At 35.2% G+C, this 19,443-nt stretch overlaps 1 protein-coding gene across 6 annotated transcripts; it reads right to left on the bottom strand.

The window, feature by feature from the left end:
- Window positions 1–9,958: 9,958 nt before the first annotated feature.
- FGB (fibrinogen beta chain) lies at window positions 9,959–17,643 on the bottom strand. Of its 6 annotated transcripts, none has more exons than XM_058549773.1 (8): window positions 17,536–17,643; window positions 14,525–14,716; window positions 13,850–14,033; window positions 12,668–12,895; window positions 12,002–12,115; window positions 11,296–11,421; window positions 10,795–11,080; window positions 9,959–10,187 (listed from the first exon to the last, which is right to left on the bottom strand). In XM_058549773.1, exons 1-8 carry the CDS (start codon window positions 17,641–17,643, stop codon window positions 9,959–9,961), a joined length of 1,467 nt encoding a protein of 488 aa, XP_058405756.1. The 6 variants fall into 6 exon arrangements, with proteins under 6 accessions (XP_058405756.1, XP_058405760.1, XP_058405757.1 ...); XM_058549777.1 differs by having other exon boundaries at window positions 9,959–9,989; XM_058549774.1 differs by having other exon boundaries at window positions 11,296–11,412.
- Window positions 17,644–19,443: the final 1,800 nt, after the last annotated feature.

The following is a 19,443-nucleotide window of genomic DNA, read 5'->3' as shown; positions in this document are numbered from 1 at the left end:
AACGAAGTTAACATCTTTTTGCAGCTGGGAGGTACATGCACAAGCAGGGGTCATAAAATCTACAGAGCAGCTAGATCTCCTGGAGGGTGCAGATCCAGCTGGGTTAGTTTGTCAGAGTTACAATAGAGTTTTTCTTTTCTACAATATGGCTTCCCTTACGTCAACCTTGTCTTGAGCCGATATCACTTTCTCCTAGGAAGGAAAGAAGGAAGGAAGAAAAGAAAGAAGGAAGGAAGGAAAGAAGAAAGCGGCGTAGGGCTAGGGGCCAGAGCCTGGGGAGAGGAGGGAAGGTGAGCATAAGAGCTCGCAAATGAGTCACATATGAAGCCCCAGGATTCTTGCATTTCCTTAAGCGCAACTGAAAATCCTTGATACAAATAAGTGATACACCTCCAATATTTGGATAATTGGATAAGAACTTCTTCAGAATTAAAAGTTGCATTTATTTTAGACATTGGAGTTCTGTTATCTCTATGCCCACCTTGTTTACACTCACACATATGCCTCCACAGAATTTGAGTTGGAAGTAGAAAGTATTTTATTTTCTGGAATATCACACTATTAGGGACAGAATCAGGTACCCAAATGAAAGTGACTCTGAATGTGAAGGGCCATTCATTTTTCATTTATTTTGAAGGCTTTGAGTTTATTTCCAAAGAATGGTAACCTCTTTTAATAAACAAATAGCCAATATTAGCAGAATCATGATAATTGGAGATACAGTTTGGTTGTGAGAAAAGACACAAAACATGTCTTTTCCATTTTACCTTATCTTTAACCTATTGCTCTATTTCCCTTATTCCTGAAATTAAATATTAATTCAGTTTCTCTGACTCTCATTCACATGGAAGCCCACTTTAACTTGGTTACCACTCTCTTGACATTGCTCTCCTTAAAGTCAACAAAAACTTTGTAGTTCTAAATTGAATGTCCTACATTCAAGCCTCTTCCTGCTTGACTTCTTTTAGACATCTGCTACTATTGTCCGCATCGTACCTCTTCAGCCTGTATTTTCCTCTTGGTTTCTGGTATACCACTCCCACCTGCCTTACATTTTTCAGTCTTTTTAACTGGCAGTTCCTTCTCAGACCCCTCCTTAAATGTAGGAGTTTCTCATTACAATAGCATTAGTACTCATTTTTATCAGCTTGGATTAGGTTTGACATGTGTAGCTTAAACAAGACAGAAACTTATTTCTTGTTCACAGAGAAGTCTATAGGAATACAGAAAAGTCTTCAGGAAGCCATCATCCTAATAGGCTTCCATCCTCAAGCTTACCTCATGGTCCAAACATCATGTCCTGTGATAATCTGGAAGAAAGAGAAAAGCCAGAAGGAAAAAGGAATACTATCTCTCTTTCAAGGAACTTTTCTGGATGTTCCATATAGCATTTCCACTTATGTCTCATTAGCCACAGCTCAGTCACATAGACATACCTAGCTGCAGGAGAGGCTGAGACACTTGGACTTTCAGGTTTGTTACAAGGCTATCCTAATTAAAGTTAGGATTCTGTTAATAAGGAAGAGTGGGAGAATAGATGTTGAGGTAGGCAATTAACAGTTTTAGCCAGACCATCTTTTCTCACTCTACAAGTGAGTATGTTTTCTCCGTGGTTGATTTGGCAATCCCCTTAGCTTCAATGACCACCAATAGATTGAGGATAGCCAAATCTAAAACTTCAGCCTTGACCTTCAGATCCATATCTTCAACTGATACTGAACACATCCAGTTAAATATTTCTCATTATCTGTCTAAGATTGAACTAATTACATTCCCAGCAACGCCTATTGCATCTTCTGTATTTCCTATCCTAGTCAGAGGCATCATTAGCCTTCCAGTTTCCTAATCTAGAAAACTTGGGCTCCTTTTTAGCTTCTACTTTTAATTCCCATATCTAATCTATTCCCAAACCATCTTCTACTCTAAAAATGGCCATTCTTATAGCACTTTTATGCTCTTATGTTATCTTGTATTAATCTTTTCTCATTTGGGCTAACAGTCTCTTAATCTCTCACTTTACCATCATTCTTTTGCTCATTCATTCTCTAAAGTTACCTTTTAAAAAATAAATCCGGGGCGCAAGTGCTTGGGTGCGCGCGATCCGCTGCAGCAGCCCGGGGATCGCCGGTTCAGATCCCAGGCGCGCACAGATGCACTGCTTGGCAAGCCATGCTGTGGCAGCGTCCCATATAAAGGGGAGGAAGATGGGCACGGATGTTAGCCCAGGGCCAGTCTTCCTCAGCAAAAAAAAGAGGCGGATTGGCAGATGTTAGCTCAGGGCTGATCTCCTCATTAATTAATTAATTAATTAAATCCAATCATGCCTTTATCCTGCGTAAGGCCTTTTCTTAAGGTTGAGTTAAAACTTCTTAGCTTTGCATATAAGCTCTTTCACAAATTCATCCCTTTTCAACCTCTACAGTCATTCTTACACTTCAATTACATTGAATTTCTCACTGGCATTGGAATTCCAGGTCTTTTAATGATTCTGTGCCTTTCCATATACTGCCCAAAAGCATCTCATTCATGTCTTAACATACAGCTCAATAATGGTCCTTCTGTGAACCCTTCCCTAATACCCACCATAGAACACAGAACCAGGAATTTTCCTCTAGGCCCTCATAGTTCTTGTTCATATCTTAAAAATAATATAATTGATCACAAACATATTTGTTTATGTGATTATGGCACTAGTTTGTGAATTCTTTTAGGCCAGAGCTCATTTATGTAGTGTTTCCTGCCCTACATAAGAATGGCTCACCTACTCCAAGATTATACCAATAAGTTTTTAAAGTTTCTTCAAATATTTTTGTTGTTTTTCATTTTTCATTTAAATATTTGATTAATCTAGAAGTTATTTTAATATGTTGTGAGGAAGGTCTACTTTTGTTTTCTTGTGGATAGATAACCAGTTATGTTGGGATCATTTATTAAATAAAGCATTCTTTGCCTGTGGAATTGAAATGCCAATTTTCTTGAATAAAATTCCTTGGATCTATATATAGATTCTCTCCTGTGCTTGTATACCTCCTTGCTCATCTTTAAAGTATAGATTTTGGATGAAATATTCTCTCTTTTAATCTCCAAGTTTTTTCTTTTTTTTTTTTTAGTCTAGAAAAATTGTGCTTTCAATTTTTTCCTTCTTTTGTTTTTCTTTGGGCTACTTAGAAAAGTCTTTCTTAATTTCCAATTAGTTACTTTTTTAGGGGGTTAGAGTGAGTCACAATTTAATTATTAATTCCCAAGTATTTCATAAACAATTTAGTTTAACCAATTATTTTATTCTAACAGTTTTAGAATTTTTGAGGTTTTCGTTGTGAACAAGTACATGATTAATTTTTGTAAATGTTTCATAGGCAAAAAGAAGAATGTATATTTTTACATTTGTAGGTTACAAAATTCTATATGACCGTGTTTGTTAATGGTATTATTTAAATATTCTATATTTTTACTATTTTATATAATTGATTTGTCATATTTTGATTTTTTTTTATTTTATTTTTTTTGTTCCCCCAAAGCCCCAGCAGACAGTTGTATGTAATAGCTGCACATCTTCCTAGCTGCTGCATGTGGGACTGGACCCCAGCATGGCCAGAGAACCAGCACGTCGGCGTGCGCCCGGGATCCAAACCCGGGCTGCCAGCAGCGGAGCGCGCGCACCCAACCGCTAAGCGACGGGGCCGGCCCCATATTTTGAAATATGTACAGTATACATGTACATATATTTATATACACACACATGTATGTGTCTGTGTGTATGTAATAAGGTCTAACTGTGGTTTTGTGTATGGGTGTGATCTCTTTGTGTTCTAGGAATTTTGTTTGTTATTGGCTCTTTCATTATATAATATATGAAAGTTTATGACTGTTATATCTTCTCCATGGATTGTAGTTTTTATCATTACATAATATCACTCTTTTTCTTGTTTCATCCTTTTGTAATTGAATTCTACCTTGTCAAATATTAATATTGTCATCACTTCCATTTTTTTCTTTGCATTTACCTGGATATCTCTACATGTCATTTTATTTTTAATATTTTTTATCACTTCGTTTAGAAGACTTTCCTAAAATAGGCGAGTTTTTAAACACAATTTTATTTTAAATTTACTTTTTAATTTTATTGTTGTTATCCCTTTTCTTAACTCATTGCATGTTGTTCCTTTATTTTCAAACTTTCTTTCTCAATTAGTTTAGAAGATTTTCTTATAAATAGTCAATGAATTTTTTAAAACCCACTTTTATTTTACATTTACTTAAAAATTTTTTTGTTTCCTTTTTCTTTAACTTGTGCTCGCTTACTCATGATGCTCTTCCCTCTCTGCCCCCCACACCTTCTTAATCGGCAAGTTCTATTTAGGTTATACATTTCAAAATAACCCTCAGTTGAATGAATAAGTAAATGAATGAATAAAATAGCTATGAACCTGAAAGTTTTGCCAGGAAAGTACATGGTTTTTAAACATTTCTGCTGGAGAGGAAAACGCTGAATTAGAGATTTTGGTTCTGGATAAGGAGTGTAAAAACTATCCAGCTGTATTTTAATTTCACATCTAGATATGTCACCTTTTGTCTTGTAGCCTGTAGTTGTCCTTGATGCTCTCCTTTAGCACGCCGTGGCACATAAGGAAAACCTCTTCATTAATTACTCTTTTCTTTAGTGCAGCAACTGTATTTTCTTTCCACTACTTCACACAAGGTCTGGCACATAGTAATGATCCAATGAGATGTTTGTGAATTAAGGAAGCTAAGTGTTAAAAGGAACTTTAAAGATCATCCATTTCAACCTCCCTCTAAATGCATAAATCCCTTCTACATCTGTTGATATCATATTTAATTTTTATTAAAAGAAATTATTTACATTTTGATTCATATGTTCAGTTTACATATTAACTTTCAATTTCTGGAAACCTTTTAGTATAAAGTATGACATCTCCAGAAAATATAAGAATAATTTTATTTTATTTTATTTATTTATTTATTTATTTTTGTGAGGAAGACCAGCCCTGAGCTAACATCCGATGCCAATTCTCCTCTTTTTGCTGAGGAAGAGTGGCCCTGGGCTAGTAACAACTATGCCCATCCTCCTCTACTTTGTATGAGATTCCGCCACAGCATGGCTTGACAAGCAGTGTGTCGGTGCGCGCCCAGGATCTGAACCTGTGAAACCCAGGCCGCCGAGCACTTAACCACTATGCCACCGGGCGGTCCCAAGAATACTTTTAATCAATAATTACTGGAGTTCCTTTAATAAAGATGAGAACATTTTACAAGTTGATTTTTTTTTATGAGAAAATAGTGGCCTAAGGATGTTAAATAATGTGATAACGAGGAGCATATCTGGAGATGAAGCTCACAACAGTGTTCTTAGAGGCTCTAACCACCTAAGTTTCATGCATCATTTATTATGAGTTCTACTGTAATTCACAGATAAACATGAGAATATTGTATATAGCATTTAATTTTAATTATTTTCCTAGTGGCATTACTGATCTAATTATACTCTGTCATGGGTTCCCCTTATAACCAACAAAATACATTTCTGAGTTCGTTAGCGGACACTAGGGGTAAAGCTGGTGAATCAGAGCAAGACCCATCCAGCCAAGTTCACGAATCTCAAATCATGTCTAGAAAAGCCTGAAAAAAATGACACCATATTAATATAAGTACATGTAGGTTGCAAAACTCATAAACTAAGTATTTGTTATACTTGAACAAAGTAATACAACATTTTCTATTTGCTGAAACAGCTTGAGAAGTAGCAACATTTAGATGTTGGTAGTTGCTTGTAGGTAATGAAATTTACACAGAAACCATTTTGGAGTTATTATATTTTATTATTTATTCATGCGTTTGTTAATTCACCTATATTCTTTTTTTGATTGAATCCCACGTACTTTATAAATCTCATTTATACAGAAAAATCCTTGATTAATTGGGAGTAGAGGTGGCTAGGGCCTTAAACATCATAGAAGGAAGTAGCGTTGTGAGGAATTTGCACATGAGGAAGAGAATCAAATTAATTCTTTTATGAGAGCTGGACATTATGTCTTCCATTTTCACATAGTAAAAGCAACACTTCAAAACCACAGAGGCAAGAAAACTTAAGGGAACCTGCTAGGTTTGAGCTGAGGAATGCTCAGCTATTAAATAGTGGGTTCCCTGTTCATCAGCTCATTGCTGAAGGTGGCTATACATTGATTGCAACAGAGCACTCTGGAAAATATTTGCTAAATCCACCTTTGACTCTATTTACAATAGATCTATGACCTCAAGGTTATATAAATTGTTGCAAAACTGCATTAAAAGTATCTCCTTTTGAGAGATAAAGCAAATGTAGCAAACAATTGGTTAATCTAGGTGAAGGGCATAGAGATATTCATTAAACTATTCTTGCAATTTCTCTGTAGAACTGAAACTTTTCAAAATAAAAATGTTTTGGAGAAGTACATATAATTCAGTCAAAAAATGAAATAAAAAACATATTGCCTATTGGTCACACCTTGGTTGGGAGAAGGAGAGAAAGGGTGCAGTGGTTAATATTGGTCCCAGTCAAGACTATTTGCATAACCATATGACTCTCCCAGTCTAATCACTTAGGAAATAAAATATTAGAATAAATAGAAGGTAATATGATGTTCCTGATTGCTTTCTTTCATACATAAAGAATGGTTAAGAATTCATATAAAAGATGATTATGCTAATAGAAAATTGGGGAAAGGACATGAAAGGTAACTCTCAAAAGAAGATAGATAAATTGTCATTAAACATTTTTAAATCTCTTACTTGCGCTAGTAACTAAAGATGTGAAAATTAAAGCAATAGTCAATATTTTAATCACAACATTCAGAATTAGTGAGGGAGAAGAAAAACAAAAAACAAACACCTGTAAATCTGTGTGCCAAAGGTAAATTGATACAATATTTCTGGAGAGTTATTTGGCATATATGTATATATATACCACAATTGATGTTTTTAAAATACACAGAAATTATTCCCCTTGCGAGGTTTAGCCATAATTATGTACCAAAGCATTGTGACTTGGTGCATAGTTGAGCAACAGCGGCAGCTCAAGCAGGAAGCATCAAATAAGGTGCCACAGTGGGGAGAGGGATGGAATTCAGAAATTACAGTTTCAGCTCTATGTACAGATGGTAGGTAGAATCTTTAATTTGTTTCTACACTTCAAAAAAAAACTAAAAATCCAACCTGAGAATCACCTGAGACTGAGAGGCACCAGAGTAGAAATATATGGTGCCAGCGCTTGGAGACCATGTTGTTAAGTCCAAGTTGAGTCTTAAACATAGACGGGATCACCTATGAAGTCACAGTAATTTCAAAGATGACTATTTGCTCTAATATTGCCTGATGGTCACCATTTGAGTGAAAAAAGTGCCAAATGACAAAGAATGGAGTCTCATGTAAATGCAAACATAGCCTATATCAGTTGTTCCAAAATCCAGCCAATGATCAGAATCTCTTGGGGATATTTATTTAAAAATACAGACTTTGGGGCTCTTCCCATGTAGAGACTCTGATGTGATAAACTTAGATTGACACCAGGAATTCTGCATTTTAAATAAACTCTTCAGGTTTAGATGATCCGTGTACATGATATTTAGGGTTTGATGGTTAAACAAAAATGTCGGCTAAGCTACTGCAGCTGGTAGTGTGTCTCATCATCCACATTCTTGCCCCATGTGGAGAAATATGTTCAGCTTAAAAGACAATCCCTTAGTTACATTGTTAGCTGTTTCACTTAGTTCCTAAATGCAGAGGAAGTGGAAGTTTATGTTCCAAGTGCATATATCCTTTATAGTTTGTTACATACTTTCAGTCATAACTGTATGATAAAATACGTTATAGTTCTCATGCCATAGTGTAGGATTAATAATTTTCAACTACTCTTTTTTACTATTTTCATAAAGTCATGAGTTAATCTTTTTAGATTCTGTTTTATGTAGTCTAACTAGGGGACACCACCTTCTCGTATTCAAAATTGTGTTGCTTGAATGGGCAAAATCAGATATGTAGCACTTTTTACCAAATGACAACTTAAGAAGGTTTACTTCTTTCTAGATAGATTTACATATTATATATCACCCAGGCGTGGTCTTTTTGTTTCTGCTGTTTGTACATTAACTAAAAATTGACTATCAGATTATCTACTTCAGTGGTTTTTAATCTGTGGCTGTCCTGTAAACTCTAGAGATTCTTTAGATCCTCTGTGAGTGTGTAAGGGGGTTGGGTGAAGTATCTGACGATACTGCCCTTGGATTGGGCTCCTGCCATCCTCCCACCTTTGACTCAAATGGCTTTTGCTACACTCAGTCCTGCTACAAAAGTTCTACTTTCAAGTGTTTCGCATATTGAGTTTCTGTGTGTCTTTTTTGGAAAATGGGTTCTACATAAAATAGGGATATAAAAGATCTTGATAATCATTGGATTTAGTCATCCATAATCTATGAATTAATGAAAATAAGCCTTTCTGACAGGCTGATGATTTTGGAATCAAGGATAAATAAGAGCTCATTGTTAGTGAAGGAGAAAGGTATGTAAAACAGATAAATTGCAGTTAAAGTGAGGCTTGAAAATGAACAGCAATTTTTCAGGGGTTGTTGGGGGGAAGACGCTGCTAACAACGGGAGCACCATATAAAAGGCAAAAAATTCACTATGATAAGAATGTAAATATATAGTGAAGAGGGCAGGAAACGGTGCTGGGACCAAGTAGTAAACCATTTTCACTCCCAACTAAGGAATTTGGATTTTAACATTTAGATAACAAGGAGCTAACATTAAGCAGGAAAGTAAGTTGGTTAGAATTTTCTATTTTTAGGACAAATATGCGATGGCAGAAAAATAGGTAGATGGAGTACAGGTAGGGGTAGAACAGAACTTATGGCAGGGAAACCAGGTAAAAGTTGAAGTTGGATTTGATGAGGAATTAAGAGAATGACAGCATTTCCATTATACAAGTTAACAACTTTTGCTTAGATGCAAACGTTAAGAGGATGAGCTTCAGGACAATAAGCTTCCATGAAAATCAGTGGCGATAATGCTATATTAGGGGAGGAGGACCTGGGGTCATAGAGTTGCCCAGGGCAGCTGGAGTGAAGTGATGAGAGAATATAAGGTAAAAGAAATGTTGAGTTGATATACTCAATTCTGGGGAGAAGTGGAAAAAACAGAAAATGCACTTTTATTTTAGTTCTGAGGTGACTACATAAAAAACAAAAACACAATCGAAGCCAATAGGCCTAATTTCCAGGGGCATTGGGCAACTGCTGCTTCCTATCTCATTATTTCCCTCAAGAAACAAATGGTAAAGACTTGTCCTCTTGGGACTCTCTGATCCCAAAGTCTAGCTAAGTGTCAGAGTAGTGGTTTGTCTATGGTACAGAGTGAGAGTTTGAATCTTTGAATGTTCAGTGCCAGTTTATTAGCTACTTAAGGTTGTAAATGCTTCTTTTCTTACAAGTTCAAAGTCTAACTCATTGTCCATGTGGATTACAAAATAAGAAAACATTAATTTATTGTGAGACTGGTTTAATTATAAAGCTTCTTGAAAGTTTTCTGTGACAGATCGTACATAAATAGAACAGTTTTAAAAGTGGACTTTTAAACATAAGATTTCAGTTTGCCTCACAGTTTTTCAAGGATAGAAAATTCCTCTTCCTAATTTGAAACTTTTCACAATCAACTGGAATTTAAATTCTGAACACTGTCCACAATTATCCTTTTAGTTACTTCTTGGTGAGCAATATAAATGAGGAATACAAAAGAAAATCGTATGCTATTTTTAATGTCATTTATCCTGAATACTTTTTCCAAAAAGTCACACTGGCAACCTTTTGATAGTCTTAGAGGGATGGAATGTATGAAAGAAAATTCCAATGACATAATATACAAAAATGTTGTTACATAGAGAAGAATAAAAATCTATGCTTTGGGGCCTATTACTGTGGGAAAAAGGGCCTGATCTTCATAGACATTTTCTTCATGGAATACCAAGACCCTTTCCAGTTCATCCATACCACTCCATCATCTGTGCTGTGTTTTGCCATGTCCCAGCTGTACTGTCCACCCCAGTAGTATCTGCCGTTTGGATTGGCCGCATGACATCTATTATACCACCATCCACCACCATCCTCTTTAGAACACTGTTTGCTGGGATCTGTAGTTAACCTGAAAGGAAATGTGTTTGGGGTTATTAGAACTGCAGTGCTGTCAAGTAATTCTTTGCAAAGTACCCACAGAGGAGCGCTGTGTGCAGTACTCCTTCCCTCTGGTTCTATAAGTAAAGTCACAATAATACACCAAAGCCTTCTCTGCTCTATAGCAAGAAAGGGAGAGAACTGGGCCTATGTGGCAAATTCACCTACATTTGTGACTTTATACTGAAATGATAGCTTTCAGATCCGTTAGTATTAGAGAACCCTAGAAAACAAAATGAACTTTTCAATATACACGTTAGAATATAGAGATATAGAAATTTATCTAAACACTCACTACTCAGAAAGTAACTGTGCTCTAATTCCAAGTCAATCTTTTATAGTTGTTATGACTTTGGGTAAGTTACCTAATCTCTCTGAACTTCATCTGTAAAATGAGAATAATAATGGCAACCTTATAGCTGAAATGCTCTAGGGTGATACATAAGAAGCTTAGTACCGTGGCTCACACACAGTAAGTACCCAAGAAAGGATACTTATTAACATTAGCTATCATTAATGAGTCTAAGTAACAACATTAGTAGCGCTTTTGAAGCAGGAGGGAAGAACACAGCACATACCAGCCGTCATTGTCTCTGTCGTATGTGCTGAAGTACATGCCGTTGTGAATAGTCATGGTTCTGTTTTCTCCCACCAGTTGAGAAGCTCCATCCACGAGGGCATTGCCAGCTGTTCCCTTATATTTGCCCACTGACAGTTGGTATTTGTCGGCCTCACTCTTTACAGTGAATCCTTCGTACAACGCCTTCACCTTATCTCCTTTCCAGTCCTCCATTTCAATCAAAAGTACCGTGGGTCCCATCATTGTAAGTTGGCTAATTTTATCATTTCCAAGCCAATACTCACCTAAAGGAAAAATGAAATAAAATTTCACCAAAAATAAAATCTTTGGAAACTAAAAACTGCCTTTCTTCCCTTATCTTTAGCTTTCACATTCTTTTTGTAAACTCTTCTTAACCTCCTAAAACTTGTCATAACAGACTCCCAACACTATGTTTTTTAAATGGAAAAAAAAAAACATTTTAAATAGAATGATTTTGTGATGTACTCCCAGTTTTTACCTGGTACGCCGCAGAATTTTTTCCCCTCTGCATTGGTTGCAATATTTCCAAATCCTTGTTTATATGGATCCCATTTCCTTCCAAAGTCAACACTACCATCTTGACGGTTCTGAATTACTGTCCATCCTTGTGTTGAAAGAAAAAAAAAGCGCATATTAACCAATCACAAATAATGTCACTTGAGGACAATGTCAGAATTCCTTGTCCATTTAATTTATTTTATCCCCACCTATAATTAGTGCTCCAAAACAGATATAATAAGGAAACAAATATATTAAAATCTTAAAATCTTTAGAAACAAGTGCTTTATCTTACCCCATATTGTGAATCATAGATATTTTATAACTTTTAAAATATCAGATTGCATTCTAAATCAAATAGCTCATTGTTAGTTATGGTAAAGCTAGGTTTTATCTCCTGGCATTTTATGGTGTCAAAATAATTACAGAGGGCCAGCCCCGTGGCTTAGTGGTTAAGTGCGCGCGCTCCGCTGCTGGCGGCCCGGATTCAGATCCTGGGCGCGCACCGACGCGCCGCTTCTCCGGTCATGCTGAGGCCGCGTTCCACATGCAGCAACTGGAGGGATGTGCAGCTATGACATACAACTATCTACTGGGGCTTTGGGGCTTTGGGGGGGAAATAAATAAATAAATAAAATCTTCAAAATAATTACAGAATAATAGGTCAACAACTATTAAATACTTACCTCCGTTCTCTGTGGTCATATCACAGTATACTCTGTATGGTTTGGTAGAACTGTCAGGCTGAATGAGATACATTTCAGATGTTTCACCTCCATTCCTGATAATTTCCTCACATTCTGCAACCATGAGATAACATATTACATTCAGGGACCCATGACATAATTACTTGGTCTTTAGTTACTAATTTTATAAGATAACTGATTACACAGGTTACTGAGGAATGTTTTATTTTAGACATTTGAGAATCTATTATAGAAATTGGATATTCTTTTTCTGAAAATCGAACTTAGTTTTGAGGAGTTCTATCTTCCAAAGGGATGAAAAAAGCCCTTCTTCACCTTTTGTGTCCTGGGATATCCACAAACTGCAAAACACACGGGATGGAGAAACGCCTACATCTATCCATGGTTCTGCCATCTATTCAAGCAAGCATGTGTATATTACACAGGTGGAATTGCCACCATCATTACACTACATCCTGCTCATCAAAAACTGGCAAATGCATTGGGCTAAGTCAGAATACAGCATGCCAGAAATATCTTCATGATGTGCTGTAATGTCATTAGGATCTGTTGGGGAAAATCCACCGGACTTTGTTTACTTCTCTTATTTTTAGAGAGTGTGAGTTCTTCTGGAACCCTACAGAAACATGGTTATTAACCAGTTACCTTTGCCAGACACCACAGGAATATTGCAACTGACAGTGCATGGGGCGCGGCAGTATTCCATCTGAGCCGAGACATCAGATTCTAATTTTTGTATTTTGCTCCTCAAGTTTTCCAGGATTGAACGGAGCACACGAAGGTTAGTTGGGACATTACTATTCACAGTCTCGTCTATATATAATCGATGCTTTTCCAGCTCTGAGGTGTATTCACTTACTACATTTTCATTATCTGGAAAAATAAAATTATGTAGGAATGGTTAGCATTTTCTTCAGATAAGAAGAACTAAACGTATTCAACCACACACTTGTGATTCTGATTTCCTGAGAATAAACTAATAGACACTGAGCTACCATCAGGCAGTCATAATATGCAGTTGTACTTAAGGGAAATTATTTGGCCCATTTCATATACAAATTAACAGATAGTCTAGCTACTATACCAGTAATTTACCTTAGGTGTAAGCTAAAAATTACGCCAATAATAAATACAATAGGTTGTTTATTTCTTTGGTGAGGAAAAGAGGAGAAAGCAGTATTTAGGCCTCCCATCTCAGAAGTTCAACATCTTATGGAGTGGATACATTTGATTTACTTATCCATCCCACATAAACACAGCAGAGCTTTGAAATTTACATGACAGATGTCATGATTCCTTTGAAAAATATCCAAATTTGGGTATGCTACTCACTGAGATGCCTATGCCAGCCTCACTCACTAGCTGATTCCTAACCACCAAGCCAATAGCACTCAACATTCAGATCTCAAAATTCAAAGGCTGGGTATCATTAACTGCAATACAATTGAATATATCGTGGATTACCCTCTCATATTCAAAACCTCAAATGGTAAATCTATAAATGCTAAATTTTCACTCTGTGAATATTGTCTTCTGAGTCTCAAGTTTCTTATAGACTAAAACTAAGAAATCACAGTGAATTTTTCATAGAAAATCATCCTTGTTGATACCAGACTGGGAATAAGAGTTGAATAGTGCTTATCTGACAAGATGCAAGTATAGGTACCTAAGTGAGGACCTTAGGATAATCAGGCTCACATTGAAAGCAGCATGGATGCTATTTAGGCTAATCTAGAAACATCAATCTTTTCATAATCATGCATTCCCATTCAGTCTAACACTTCCAATTTTATAAAAGAATCAAGTAGAAAACACAAGGATATTTACCTTTTACTTGCTTCTGCCTCTTTTTCCATATGTCTTTTAGCACAGTTATATACTGAAAGGTGTTAGAAGAGGTCTGGGAAACAGATTCCACATCATTATTTAACTCATTTACACTGTTTCTGATTGGTTTTTCCTGTTTTACCAAAGTATCTTGCAACTGACATCCTGTAGGACACAATACTCCCTGCAAACAACGAAAACAGCAGGCATTAGCTGAAGGATTCAGGTTATGGATATTTGTGAAAATAGCACATAGTGAAAATACAATGGTATCATTAGACAATATAAAAATTTTTGTAATTTGATTTTCTTTATTTAAAGGAGAAATTCTAGAGTTATCATCATATTCCTATGAAGGTTAAAAATAGTCCTATCACACAATAAATGCAATTAGGCTATGAAAATTTTACCACCTGAACAAATGAAGTGGGCAAAATACAGAGATAAAGGCAACACTTACATGTCCTAATTTGTAATCTTGGGACCAAACCAAAGGAAATTAGAAAGGAACACTTAACCAAAGGCCCAAAAGGTTTATGTTTTGTATTTTATTTCCAAGATAAACAAAGTAACAATGATGGTAACGTAGGTCAATATATCATTAGGACGCCGTGATGAATATAGGCTTTCTCTACATGGGAGATCCACCCCTGCAAGAAACATCAGTGCGCTCACCAGGTCTGGGTCAGCATGAAGACAGCCTCCAGCATCAGGGGCTTTTCTTTCCACTTTCTGTTGGCTGGGAGCTACTTTGACTGGACGAGCCCGATAGCCAGGTCCGCTGATGGGAGGTGGAGCAGGTCTCAGGATGGGAGCCTCTTCCCTCCTCCTGTCAATGGGTCGATGAGCCCGGGCATCCACAGCGGCCTTCAGGGAATCAGACAGAAATAAAATGTAGAATGTTACAGAAGATTTGAGATGTAAGTATTCCAACACCCTCATTTTATAATTTATATGATCACGTGACTGATGATTTGCTTAAGGTCCATCAACTGGCTAGTTGGTGGTGGTGAATCAATAGGTTGCTTAGGTCTCTTCAGTAATAGTAGAAAAGAAAAATGACACAAAAAGATACTGTACCTGAGGTAGTTTTTTAAAAGAGGCTCTAAAATAAAGCTGCATCAGATTATGAATAGTAATGACCTCAGATTCCTGAAACCTATACATTGGAACACCCAAAATGTAAGGAATCTGTACTGTCAGGAAGAATAAATATTCTCAAGCCACTTGGATTATTAAATTCCTGTAATTGTTAATTATTTCCCCACTTTCAATTTTTACAAATTGATGATTAATTTGGCTAACTCCTTTATAATAATATTTAAGAGGCAATACAGATTTATTAAAAGTGAAATTTACTTAGGATTGATTTGTAACAAGACAACCTTTGACTCTAACATGTTTGAAGAAGAATAAGATAGTATCTGCCCTATAAGATGACCACAAGGATTAAATGACTTATTGCATCTGACACTCTCAGAAGAGTACCTGGCACATAATAAATACTCGTTTTTTTTGCAGAAACACATAACAGATACTATAATTTAAGTGGCTTTTGTTGTTAGTGCTGTTGAGTTGATTACAACTCCTAACAACCCTGTGTACATCTTCATAGTGCTCTCATGGCCAATTTTTTGGGAAGTGGGGAAGCTCTGCTGAAACCTATCCACCATTCTGCTTGTATTTGAAATCAGCATTACAGCAACACACAGATGCCACAGCATGTGAACCAACAGGTGGGTGGTGTGGTTCCCTGATCAAGATGAGAACACAGGCCACGGTGGTGAGAGCACTGAATCTTAACCACTAGACCACCGGGGCTGGCTGTTTAGGTGGTTTTTCCACTACTAGTTCCAATCTTAACTTCTGTCAACAAAATCATTTGTTAAACCATTCTCATGAAATTTCCTACATGATTTCTTTATCAAACACCATGATTTTCTCATATTTATAATAATTCTCAAGGTATGTGCATTGAGATGAAAATTGTATGCTAACTTAAAAAATATTACCTTAAAAGATAATAAAGTGAAAAATAAGCAGTGCAATATAAACATGTCAGCTTGGATTGACTGTATTATCACATGGCCTTTGTCAGTAATTACACCCTTTGGGGCTTAATTACAAATTAACAAATGACTAAATTTGAAGCAGAGACTAAGCCTCCTAGCTATTTTGTGAGCCTAGAACTCATCGAATGACTCTATTTGGAATTTTACTGTCACTTATTCATTAAGTTATTACAATATTTAACATTTAGTGGGAAGGTGCTAGGCTTTAAACCTAGCCAGGTTGGTTCCAGATTCCCCTGCTTAATCACTGAACTTAAACTATAGTATCTGTTATATGTGATTGCAATAAAAGTAATAACATGCCTAGATTCAGGGGAAATATACATATTTCATGTTGAAGATGTGGTCCCAGTCAGAGCTGACCTGTTCTAATAGGAATTCTATTTTATGAAATCTGATTCACCTGTTTATTACAAATCAAATTATAACAAAAGAAAAATATTTTCTTCTTATTTCAGAGTGCCATTAGTGAGGTAGCATTAATGGTCTAGCTTTACTAGAGAAAAGGAAATAAAAACTATTAAAAGAAATTATATGGGTATTTAGGTTTATGAAGACCACTTATTGAAATAACTAAAACTAGAAAAGCCTTTTTGAAGCCTAAACCAGTACACTGTCTCTGTAAGGATTAGTTGGTGAACAGGAATGTAAAAGTGCTTAGCCAAGTACTCTACAAAAGTTTACTCCTTCTCATTCTTTACATTTTTCTTACCGAATGCAATTAACCAGACAACTGTTTGTTTATATGTATAGTTTGATAGTTAGAACAATTAGGTTCCCTTCAAATTCAACAGATGATCCAAAATGAATCACTTCATCTAAGCATTATTGTGTACTTCTAATTTATAGTGTGATGATACTATGTTATACACAAGAAACTTGATCATGATTAATTTGATAATAAAATTAAAATTCTTTATTCATTTCCCTAAATGCATTTCTGTATTTTTGATATCTTCAAACCAAAGGAATAAGTCAGCAAAGATAGTACTTGAGGAAAAACTGTTCTACAAATGAATAAATTAAACTGAACTATGTGTTTCATAACCATTAATAATAATAAATAATACCTATGATGTAAATTCTCTAATTTGAAAAAAATATTTCATTTTCTATGCCTGCACTTGGTCTATCCTGCTTTTAGATTTAGTTTATAATTTTCATTAATAAAGAGTAATTTCAGGAGCTATACATTACCCTCTTTCATCAAAGAGCCATCTATCTACCACAGCTTTTTTCTTTTAAATACTGCTTTTTTATTATTTTATAGTGTGCAAAGTTTTCAGATTTTTGTCCAAATAACTGTAATAACATATTGCTAGAACTAAATGAAAATCATAGTACTCAGGATAACAAGTGAGAAAAATTTATCTTACCTTAGCTCTTTCATCTCCCTGGGAAAATAAAGGTGATAAACCAGAAAAAAAGAAATTTTTTTTTTTATGTAAGAAATACTATGTAACATTCCTTAAATAAAATGAGTCCCTGATTTAACAATTTCATAACTTAAATCAGTGTTAATTTCATTAAAATAAATATTCACATTTGATTATGATTCTGTTATATTTTATATTAATAATATTAGTAATAATATAATAATTTTTTAAAAGTCACCTTATCATCGTGGTCACTGACAGCTTGAGACTTAAGTATAAAAACACACAATAGTATCAGGAATAGATGTTTCATGGTTTTAAATTTTTGGAAGTTCCAAGAAACCATGCTTCGCTTATGGACTTAACTGAAAGATCTCCAATCCTTATATACCTGAATCCTCTGTTAGGTATGACTTTAGAAATGGTTACCTTTCTTAGTTAATATTTAATTTTTTGGTTCACTGTTGGCTGAACCATTTTATCACTTAAGCAACATCTTCCCAGCAAGACTTATTTACTTGTCATACAACTGTTCTCTGTTGGCGGAATTTAGAAACACCAAAGTTCTTCAGTTCATTTAATTGGACAATATGATGGGAAATTAGGACATTCCTAACAGAGATGTGTATCACATTTCCTGTAAATTAATGTGCATGCTGCACAGGCTCACAAAGGATGTGTGAGGAAAAAAAATATTTTTAACCCAAGCTCAAAAAATTGGACCTACTCACCAGGCATCCACTAACATTGTGAGCTCACTAAAGGTATACCATAAATGCTTATGTTTCAAGACAATCGTGTAATTCAGTTTTAAAAGAGGTCATTGAAATCTAGAATAATGTTATATCGTCCTGTGTTTATCTTCTCTTTTAGACCTTAGTCAGAATAACGAAATTACAATTCATGCCTTTTGCTATGACAGACAAATATCAAAAAGAAAATGTCATCTTCTCTTTTGCTCTGACCCCTTCCATGTTTTGTCCTTTATTAATATGATAAAATGTTCAACAAATTCTAAACATTATTAAAATAATTAGTAAATTACAGATGCCTGTATCAAAATCTTTATTATGGTGATTGGATACATATTTAACATTTTATGCTTGTATAATATTATATATATTATAGTTTATAAAAACGCGATTTTAACATTAGTGAAGCCTTCATACATCTATTCCAAATAGATGCTCAGACACTAAATGTGGCCCATTTCCTTTCATCATTTCTAGAAGCCACTTAATTCACTGTTCTCATCTTTTCATTTGTTTGTTGCAATCAGGATTAACAACTCTTACAAGAATCGATAGGGAAACCAAAGTCAACAATGCGAATCCCAGCAAGTGTGCTGCTTTAGAGCAGTTTCTGGGTTTTTTTGTACAGAAATGAAACATTCTCACTGAATTCTTTAAATGATTTTATTAAAAAGATAGCAGGTTATCCAGGTTTGGATCAGGAGAGTACGTTTTAAACAGCTTTGAAGAAGACTCTTGATAACGGTATGAGATCCACCAAATTTCTTTCTTCTCTTGGTAGCAAAGGTGGCATTCTTAAATTCTTTTAACTCAGATTTATAGAAGCAAAGTATTGAGTTCAAATTAAGTAAAATATTTGTTAGATTTTTCCAAATTTATGTCCCATTTACCAGTCTTTACTGAGTAAAGACTGTACTTTAAGATTAGTTAAGCTTTAGTTTTTCTTCAAAGAATACACAATCTGACTGAAAAAGCAAACATGTGTGTATTAATTAAAATAAGATGTAAGAATACTTCCCTTCAAAATGTAACTGAGAAAAAGTTTATTTTAATAATCTGGACAGGGTTTTATCTTAATGATGTTAGATTTTTGCTGATTTAAAAAGACTGACTGTGTTAAGAAGGCTAAAACAATTTTTTTCTTTTGAGGTAACATTGTCACATTACTTCATTTTCAAGCACTGACATTTCATCAACTAGCAAGAGAACCATTATTTAATTTCCAGAAGTTTGTTAATTTTTTAGTTTCTTCTAGCATATTATAGAATCTTGTACAACATCAAAGTGAAAATTCCTCTGCCTTCCCACTTTTTTCTACTCTGACCAGCATTCTTGCCATCATCAGCAAGAAGGTGGAAGGAAACTACTAGAATGTACATTTCACAAGAGGAGTG

The sequence above is a fragment of the Diceros bicornis genome, chromosome 11 (genome assembly GCF_020826845.1).
Source record: "Diceros bicornis minor isolate mBicDic1 chromosome 11, mDicBic1.mat.cur, whole genome shotgun sequence".
NCBI classification, from domain to species: domain Eukaryota; kingdom Metazoa; phylum Chordata; class Mammalia; order Perissodactyla; family Rhinocerotidae; genus Diceros; species Diceros bicornis.
This window is presented reverse-complemented; position numbering and strand designations above follow the sequence as displayed.

Bases quoted from the DNA above. Each gene is read 5' to 3' on its own strand.
- FGB (XM_058549773.1), bottom strand. From the start codon at position 17,643: ATGGTTTCTTGGAACTTCCAAAAATTTAAAACCATGAAACATCTATTC. The intron at 14,034-14,524 runs GTGAGCGCACTG...CGTTGTTTGCAG, and splicing joins TTCATGCTGACCCAGACCTG to GGAGTATTGTGTCCTACAGG. The intron at 12,116-12,667 runs GTAACTGGTTAA...TCATGGTTGCAG, and splicing joins TCCTGTGGTGTCTGGCAAAG to AATGTGAGGAAATTATCAGG.